This window comes from Lathyrus oleraceus, chromosome 1 (assembly GCF_024323335.1).
Source record: "Lathyrus oleraceus cultivar Zhongwan6 chromosome 1, CAAS_Psat_ZW6_1.0, whole genome shotgun sequence".
In the NCBI taxonomy this organism is placed as follows: Eukaryota; Viridiplantae; Streptophyta; class Magnoliopsida; order Fabales; family Fabaceae; genus Lathyrus; species Lathyrus oleraceus.
The window spans coordinates 10,498,315-10,508,674 of record NC_066579.1 but is presented as its reverse complement, the minus strand read 5'-3'; the positions used below and the strand labels follow the sequence as shown (position 1 = coordinate 10,508,674).

At 31.8% G+C, this 10,360-nt stretch overlaps 1 protein-coding gene across 1 annotated transcript; it reads right to left on the bottom strand.

The window, feature by feature from the left end:
• Window positions 1–7,635: 7,635 nt before the first annotated feature.
• Window positions 7,636–8,066, bottom strand: LOC127124793 (SEED MATURATION PROTEIN 1). Its single transcript, XM_051054175.1, has one exon. It carries the CDS (start codon window positions 8,028–8,030, stop codon window positions 7,710–7,712), a length of 321 nt encoding a protein of 106 aa, XP_050910132.1. The 5' UTR covers window positions 8,031–8,066; the 3' UTR covers window positions 7,636–7,709.
• Window positions 8,067–10,360: the final 2,294 nt, after the last annotated feature.

Here is a 10,360-nt window from a genome sequence, read left to right as displayed (position 1 = left end):
AAACACATGCAGAAGGAAAACAAACACAGGAAATTGTTAACCCAGTTCAGTCCAACATGACCTACATCTGGGGGCTACCAAGCCAGTAAGAAGATCCACTATTAGCAGTATTAATTCAGAGTTAAACTCACCCGTTTACAACTCTTCACTTAATCCCTACCCAATGCAATCTATACCTAGGAACTCCTAGATAGAAACCTCCAGTTTCCATTCCTATCACTACAAATACAATGTAATGTTAACACACCTTGAACTTGCTTCACAACTTCATTCAAGAACAAAATCACTCTTGCCTACAGGCTTTGAGTTACAAAAACTCTCAGCTTTTACCACTGAGAAACACATGGTAACCTTCCCACAGGTTGGGAGGTTTACCTCACACACACCCCTAAAAATTCATTCTAAGAGGCTTACAAATACTAGGTTACAATGTGCTATTTATAACCTAATCACCCAACTGGATTTGGGCCTTCAGAAATCGCAGCAGACTTGTTCTTTGCTGTTACAACTTCAGCAGAAAAATTCTGCTACAAACAAGGTCTTCAATCCTAGAATCTCTCCATATATATCTCCATATTTTGAGCCTATATATCTTCTGATTGAGTCTTCAAGACCTCCACATGGGAGTTAGGATATTCACCAAATATCCTTACTAATCCCAGAATAAATACTGAATTAATTAATTCAGTTTTCTACACATGTACGATGTCACAGGCATGATGTCGTGACATCGTACATGACATGTTGGTCCAGATGTTGAACTTCTTCAACCCAACATATTAAAACAACAGAGATGATTACATTATTTGTTTGACAAAATTAATGCCAATCCTAAGGAATTAACAAGAATGCAAGCCATAAAAGAACTCCTGCACCTACACATGTAAAAATCTCCAAAGATGAAAATGGTGTCAGTATAAATCAAAGTCTATACAGAAGCATGATATGCAGTATGCTATATCTCACAGCAAGAAGACCTGACATTGTATTTGTTGTTGGTGTGTGTGCTAGATATCAAGCTGAACCAAAAGTCAGTCACATAAACCAAGTAAAGAGAATACTGAAATATGTCAATGACACCAGTGACTATGGGATGCTATATACTCATGGATCTGGATCTATGTTGACTGGATACTGTGATGCAGACTGGGCTGGAAGTGCTGATGATAGGAAGAGCACATCAGGAGGATGCTTCTTCTTAGGGAACAATATGATTTCATGGTTCAGTAAGAAACAGAACTGTGTATCTCTATCCACTGTTGAAGCTGAGTACATAGCAGCGGGAAGTAGTTGTTCTCAACTGGTCTGGATGAAACAAATATTGTCTGAATACAATGTCACACAAGAAGTCATGACACTATACTGTGATAACCTGAGTGCTATAAATATTTCCAAGAATCCTATTCAGCACAGCAGGACTAAGCACATAGGTATCAGGCATCACTTCATCAGAGAACTTGTGGAAGAAAAGATCATAGCACTGGAGCATGTTCCTACAGAGAGGCAATTAGTTGACATATTCACAAAAGCCTTGGATGTCAATCAATTTGAATGTTTAAGAGGAAAATTGGGGATCTGTGTGTATGAGAATCTATAGCAATCAAAGGAGTCTGGGGATAGTTCTCACAAAAAGAGTATGGAGTTTTGTGAGGTATGGTATAGCGAGAGATGTGATTGGTGTAAAGATTCTATGAGATTTATTTACCTTTGGTCAATTTTGACTAAAAAGGGGGAGAAATATATGGAGTTGGTGGAGCTGGGTGAAGCTGGGTACTGGCTGAGATGGATGAACAGAAGTACAACCATTATTGGAAGAAGTGCACAGGTATTAAAACAGAATGTTTCTGTTGGTCTGTTAGCAGATGTCAAAGAGGATGTCTGATATGGTGCACAAGTGTTGATGTTGTAGCAGATGTCAGTATGACATTCTGGCTGGTACAGGTGCTAGAGTTACAGTAGCTGTTATTTGATGAATGCATAAATTTAGGGGGAGAAGAAGTACCCTGGTGCATTGTGCATTTGTGTGTCTTACTAGTTGCATCCATAACTAGTAATTCTGATTGTTGCACAAATTTAGGGGGAGGAGAAGTACCCTTGTGCATGTGTGTATTACTAGTAGCCATAGCTAGTAATTGTTTTTTGCTTCTGCTGCTGATTAAACTACTGGTATGTGGTTTAACTGCTGATAGTTTGTCTTGTGAACAAAAAGGACAGATATATGTTTTAGCCAAAATTTGCCAAAGGGGGAGTTTGTTGATTCTAAGTGTTGGCATCAATTTTGGTAAAACAAAGAGTGTTCACAAGATGTCATGTGTGATGTCTTAACATGAGATATCCTATGTACCTGCTGGAGTTAAAGAACATATGCAAGCAGGATTGTTTCAGAATGCCACTTACAATGCTAAGGCTTCTGATATTGGATGTACCTGCTGGAGCTAAATTGGAAGACATATGTTGCAGGATTGTTTCAGTTGACATACTCATTGTCATGGTAACTGATATGGTTGTACCTGCTATAAAAGGAAACTGGATTATGCAGGATTTTTCCAGATGTCAGACCCGATGGCATGACATCTTGTACACAGAACATTCAGTATGAATGTCTGGTGTTTTGTGATTGCACAATTGGTGGCAATCATTGGTTGATTGAAGATATGGCTAGCTGGCGCATTCTATCAGGGATATCAACCAGATTTGTTTATTTTCCAAGGAGATCTTTACAGCTGATATGAAAAGATTTGATTGGAAAATATATTTAGGGTTTTCAAGCTGTCCAATGTTTCTATAAAAAGGGACTTAGAAAACCTGATTGTACACACAACCAATACTGAGCAAAATTTAGAGAGAGAGCTAGGGTTTGTGTCTGTAGGTCATTCAAGTCATCCATAGATGATTGAATTGGACTGATTTGTCTTCTTGATCAAAGCTTTGAAGCAAGATCAAGAGTGTGTCTTCTTGATTGAAACTGTGAAGTAAAATCAAGAATATTGTAATTGAAAAGTATTTTTTTTTCACAAGGGATTGTTGTTTAAGCTCACGGGTTTGTGATTGTAAGGGAAGTGAGTGGGTTCTCATATCTAAGAGTGCTTAGGTAGAAATTGCACGGGTAGAGATTATGTGAGAAAGACTGTAACTTGGTGAAGTGTACGGATAGTCTTTGAACTAATTCTATTATGGTGAATTTCCTTCCTGGCTTGGTAGCCCCCAGACGTAGGTGAGTTGCACCGAACTGGGTTAACAATTGCTTGTGTGATTTGCTTTTCAATTCTGTTTAATTATCCATTGTGTATTAACAGATATTAGTGTCGTGACATTACCTTCGACATCTTATATCTGATATCAGAATTTCATTCTTTAAGGGTTCTTCACCTACATATCTCGCCTAGTACTTATTTATGGACATATGCTTTCCTGTTTCATGAATTTTTTGTGGGAGAAACTCTAACTCTCACTTTGAGATGACACCATCTCGAAATTTACATAGGTGGAGTTCATATTGTATCATTTTCCATGATACACATATCCTCGGTATTGAACTTCATTATGAGTTTAAATAAAAAAACTCAACCTTCATTTTTAAAGGTCAACATTGTCACGAAATGTTCGACAAACATCCAAATCAACAACTTTTTGTTATCCATTGAATTTTGAGGTTAATGTTCTGTTAACGTAAGATTGGGTTTCCGCCGTTGTCGGAACTCTTACTCAAGGAGTTTCAACCCCATGCCTCTCGAGGTAGTTTTTACTAAGTCTCTGACCAGTGATTTAGTAAATGGATAATCCAAATTATAGCTCATTCGTATATAGGTGTGTGAAATGATTCCATCTTTAATCAATTTTCTCCCAAAATAATGTCCAAGACCCGTGTGCCTAGAATTTCCATTTTATACTTCATTTAATGCTCTAGTTGGGATGATTTGACTATCACAATGTATCAACACCTTTGAAATATTGTCCTTAGCTAATGAAATCTCCAATAGAAGGTTCCTCAGCCATTTAGCTTCTTCACCAACGAAAGTAAGAACCTCGAACTCTAATTCTATGGTTGAGAGACTGATCCATATTTGTTTCTTTCTCTTCCAAGAAATTACACCCCCGACTAGCGTAAATATCCATATAAATGCAGATTTATGATATTCAACACTTGATATCAAACTCACATCGGTATATCCTAATATGGCAATAAATCTACCGTAATGGAGACCAATATTTTTGGTTTTCATAAGATAACCAAAAATCCTAATGATGGCATTCCAGTACTCACCATTTGGATTACTAGTAAAATCAACTCATTTTACTAATTGCAAATGCTATGTCGGGTCTAGTACATTGCATGCACTTGTATATTCCAATTGAGCCACAACTCTTCCATCATTCTTTTGAAGTTTAACATTAGAATCAAATGGATTACTTACTTTCTTGAAATGCATGTGTTTGAACTTGTCAAGTACTTTCTCAATATAATGTGTTTGACTAAGTTCATAACCCCCCACTATTTCGCTTTACTTTGATCCCAAAAGTGTGTCAACTAGTTCAAGATCATTCATCTTGAATGTGGAAATTAGAAACCTCTTTGTTTCTAAAATTACATTCATCTCATTCCTAATGATCAATATGTAATCAACATAGAAACAAAGAAATATCACAATATTCTCACACGACTTTGTGTATAAATACTTGTCACAGTAATTAGATAAAAAAGGTTTTTAGATAATCATACATGATGATACAAGAAGGTTTTTAGATGAAGTTAGAGATAAAATTCTGAGCAATTTAAAGTAATATAGTATGAATTGGAATGAGTACCTTAGTTATGTTCATTTGTCTCAAATCTTCACTTGAATTTCTATGTTAAACCTTCTTAATCGACTTCATCATTGATGTGCATGACACTTTTGATCATTTTCTTCTTTAATAATCTTTGTCTTCATCAAAATTGAACTAGATATAAGATATTTTCCTCACAATCTCACCCTTTTGATGATGACAAAATATTATTTCCTCCTAAATTATGTGTCTCTCCCTTAATTGGTGAATCTTCCAATGACAAAGTCAATTTTTCATGTCATTGTTTTGGTGCTTGTTTTAATCCATACAAGGATTTGACAAGTTTGCACGCCTTTTGTTCATTACTAGGAAGTACATAACCTTCTAATTGCTCCATATAAATCTCCTCACCGAGATCTCTATTTAGGAATATTATTTTGACATCTATTTGATGAACTATAAGGTCATCCAAAAAATATAATGCAAACGATACTCTAATTTTCGACGTGTTTGGTACTAACTCATATGTGTCGAAATAATCAACACCTTCATTTTGTCTAAAACACTTGGTCATTAGTAGGTGTTTAGTGTATCATCACTATGATATTTTCTTCTAAACACTCACTTGCATCCAATAGATCTTGATCCTTTAGGTAGATCGACAAGTTCTCAAGTATGGTTTGACATTGTTAAATCAATTTCGTCTTGGATAGCATCCTTCCAAAAAAAACTGAGTCTTTTGAAGCTACTACTTCATTAATTTCACAAATACAACAATGTTGATGGACTTTGAATCAAACAAATTCAAAGGATATTTCTCCAATAATCACCAACATTGTGATGATTATCACATACACTTAGAAAGTACACCACTTTCTATTTACAAATAATTGTTACCACACACTTGGTGATCAAGTTACCACTAAATGATACTTTTGAATAAAAGATATTTTTGGACAATTTCCAAGAATAAATAATTCTTTTTCCCCTTCGATATACAATTCAACAAACAATATTTATAACCTTAAGTGCTCATAATATATTATGAAACTTTTTAAATGATTTTAAAGGTATACATAAAGTTTCAACATTTTTTAAAAAGAATGAACACTTAAAAAATTATTTGAATTGATGTGAAAAATTAATAATGAAACAAGTAATTTGAAAACTAATGTATTTTACCTTAAATACATTCTAAGAAAACTTTATGAATCGATGTAAAAGTTTGAGACATTTTCATGAAGGTTTGTAAAAGTTTAGAATGACAATGATTTATGAAAAGACATAATTTTAAATTTTGCTAAGGCGTTTAAACGGACACCTCACTTAACAATTGCATGACAAATTTTGAATTTTGAATGATTTTTTAAATTTTGAAACAGCAACAGGTTTTGTTAAGTAAGTTAACCATATCTGAATTAAAAAGTGCAATAGACCTGACTTAAACAGTACTGACAATTTAAAAAAAAAAACAAGTTTTTTATGTCTTTGCTTCAAAGATTTTAATGCAAGATAATTTGAGAACTTTATAGATAAATATAGGTATAACTTTTGAAACTTTTAATTGTACGATATATATATATATATATATATATATATATATATATATATATATATATATATATATATATATATATATATATATATATATATATATATATATATATATATATTAAATTTGATTAATACAGAATATAAAAATATAAAAGTATTTTAAAAAAATTAAAATATTTTTGTTTTGAATAGTAATATTCGTAATCCATATGTTTGAATGATTTATTGTCAACCATATTATATATATATATATATATATATATATATATATATATATATATATATATATATATATATATATTATATAACTAATTCATTAATGCTAGAATAATATATATAATGCATATATAATATATCATAAATTATAAATAAATAGAGAAATAAATAATTTATTAATTATATATGTTACTGTTTGAAATACTATTATTAGAATATATATGAACTTTGTTTCAATATCATAGAAAATAATTCAAACATATTGTAATAATTAATGTTGAATCAAATTAATGTATATTTCTTCTCAGATAATTATTCTCATATAAAATAAAATGATAGTATTACTATATGTAACATGTATATAAGTTATCTAAGTTTTTCTATTTAAAATGAAAATTATATGAAAATTATAAAATATAAAATATATTAAATAATTGCTTACTATAAAATATAATTAATGGATATATTGCAAATAATTAAAGAATTTATATATATTTTTTATTAATTATTATGCATCTTAATTAATAATTATAAAAAATATCATGATATCGATAATCATTTACTTTAATGTATCAAGTGTGACTAGTGTGAATAATAATCAATAGTGTGGATAATAATCCCATAATTGATTGATAATGTGAAGACCACATTGGTTGGTAATGTGAAGACTTGAGTATTTATAAATGAAAGAATCCTCCCACCTATAATCTTAAGATTTTGGATGAATATATGATGTATCTCTCGGTGAAAAAACTACCCCAACAGAAACGAAAGAATTGGTTACTAACGTATATTAAATTAATCAAATGAATCGAATCTAAATAAAATCACTTTTCTTATAACTATTTAAAAAACTCTCAATCTCAATTATCTTAGAATTAGAGAAATTTTAATATTTCTGAATTAGAGAAATTTTAATATTTCTGAATCTAGAACGAAATATTTATATTATGTTGTTTATTTTCAAATTGAATTCAAATACTTTAAAAATATTACCTATTTTTTATATTAAAAATTAAGATTATTAATTCTTAAGCTGATATTTTAGTTTTTATAATTCATTCAATTTGATCGAAAAGGTAATATTTAAGCAACATATAACAGGAAAACAAAGTTAAAATTAATATACATAGAGCACATTATGAGTAACATTTCTCTTTCTTATTTTATCATCAAAACTTATGGCCAAGTGTTGGAGGTTTGTTCTTTTCAGGCAAGCAAGGAGCTCCGGTAGTAAAATCAGTAGAATCTCCTCCTCCTCCTCCTCCTGTATCATCACGTTGCAGCTGAGATTGATTAGAATCTGAGCTTTGTTGTTGTTGGTCACTCTTTGAAACATTTTGTGCACTTGAAAACAAATCAACTCTCTCAGAATCTGATATTTTTCCTCCTTCAAGTGGTGTACCATGCTTGTAGACTACTCTCACTGCTTCATCTGGTGATACTCTTGCTTGTGCTGTTCCATATTTTATATCATCTTTGCTTTTAGCCATGGTAAGTGCTTTCTGTGTTATTCATGAGTGGTGACATAGGGGTCGATTTATAGGCAGAGGGCACTATGATGCGTGGATGGTTATTTGTATGATTAAGTGACAGGTGTGCATGAGCAAGGTTGAACAGATTCTTAGGTGATGACATGTGGTAGATTCTGGAAATGTAATATGATTCACCAAAAAATTTGTTTATGACATAGGTTAAACTTGTTTTTCGATAAATTATAATTAAGATATGATATATTGTTATGAACTAAAAAATAACATTGATATCATATTTATTTAAATTATTTTTACAACTTTGTTATCCACTTTGTCACACTAAATTCTTCTAATTTCTTTTATGACATTTATTTATTCATTGCACATGCTCTTAGTGAACATTGTTAAAGATGCTCCAAGTGAATATTGTTGAAAATAATATTTGTTGGATGTCAACTTCTGCCTTCTTTTACATTCTTATAACTCCTGTTTCGATTTGGATCGAGATTCACCAGAAATGGTTCAAGAGATACATTTGTCCTAGAGGCACATTAGATTGAGACCGTCCATACATCATAGGTTGTTGGATAGCAAGGCCAGGTATTCACAATTGTTATCTAAAACATGCGTCTCTTAAAAAGTTTATAGGCCTCTATCTAGAGGCTTGCTATATTGGTTAGAAGTCAAATTACCCACAAAGGTATATATTAGTCTAACATAAAAATCACATATTTACAATACTCGATGAATCGAGTGTCGGAGTGTTTACAAATCCACTTCCCACTATTAAACCATGATAAAAAACTTTATCAGAGTACGTTTAACTGATAACAATTCGTGAAAAAGAAGATTCATCGCCAGATTATTTTCTTCCGAGACAAATCCTATAGTACCACAAAGATGTGGTAATTTATGAACAATAAATTTCACGTGTATGTCTAATATGGATTTTTTTACTCAAATAATTAACTTTTTTAAATAAATACTCAAACTAACCATTTTCTCATGTATATCTCAAACTAGTTCACTTTCAAATAAAAAAAAATCCAACACAAAGGAGACGTCAATCCAATTGACGACAATGTACAACACATAAGAGAATGTGTCAATCCAATTGATGATAATATACAAACACATAAAAGAGAGAGAGAGAGAGTATATTGTCGTTGAAATATAACCTGAATGTGGAGTTCTTTGAAAACCTTATCACGAAGGATAAGGAATCTGAGATTCCTACGAATGAAGAATCTCCACGAGTTGTTGAAATACAACCTGAAAGTATTTCACGAATTGTTGAAACACAACCCGAGCCTAGGATAAGCAAAAGAGCCCGAAAAGGTAAAGTTCTAGGACCAAATGAAATCGATTATCAACTCATTTCCTTTTATCTAGTTGAAGAAAATTGCGAGAAGGATGTTCATAAGATCCCTTTTATTCTTCAATTAGAAGATGATTCTAAAACCTATAAAGAAGCATTGGCTTCAAGGGACTGTTCTTTTTTGAAATATGTTATCCAAGACGAAATGGATTCATTATCTCAAACCACACTTGGGAGCTTGTTGATCTTCCAAAGGGTTCAAGGTCAATTGGATGTAAATGGGTGTTTAGAAAGAAGTATCATAATGATGGTACATTAAACACCTGCAATGCTAAATTAGTAGCAAAAGGGTTCAGACAAAAAGAAAATATTGATTATTTCGACACATATGCACCAGTAGCAAGGATAGCGATAGTAAGAGTATTGTTTGCATTAGCTTCTTTGAATGACCTTATTGTTCATCAAATGGATGTTAAAATAACATTCTTAAATGGAGATCTCGATGAGGAAATCTACATGGAATAACCAGAAGATTATGTGCTTCCTGGAAATGAACAAAAAGTATGTAAATTTTTCAAATCCTTATATGGTTTAAAACATGCATCAAAAGTTTGACTCTGTCATACTTTCAAATGGATTTACTCTAAATTCTTGTGACAAATGTTTGTACACAAAGGTGCATGGAAACATTATAATATTTTTGTGTCTATATGTTAATGATATGTTGGTCATTAGCAGTGAGATGAATGTAATTTTAGAAACAAATAGATTTCTAAGTTCCACATTCAAGATGAAAGATCTTGAACTAGTTGACACTATTTTAGGGATCAAAGTAAAACGAAAAAGTGAGGGTTATGAACTTAGTCAAACATATGATATTGAGAAAATATTAGACAAGTTCAAACACCTGCACTTTAAGAAAGTAAACACTTCATTTGATCCTAGTGTCAAACTTTAAAAGAACGGTGGAATAATTGTGGCCAATTGGAATATGCAAGTACAATTGGATGTCTAATGTATTTAATGCAAT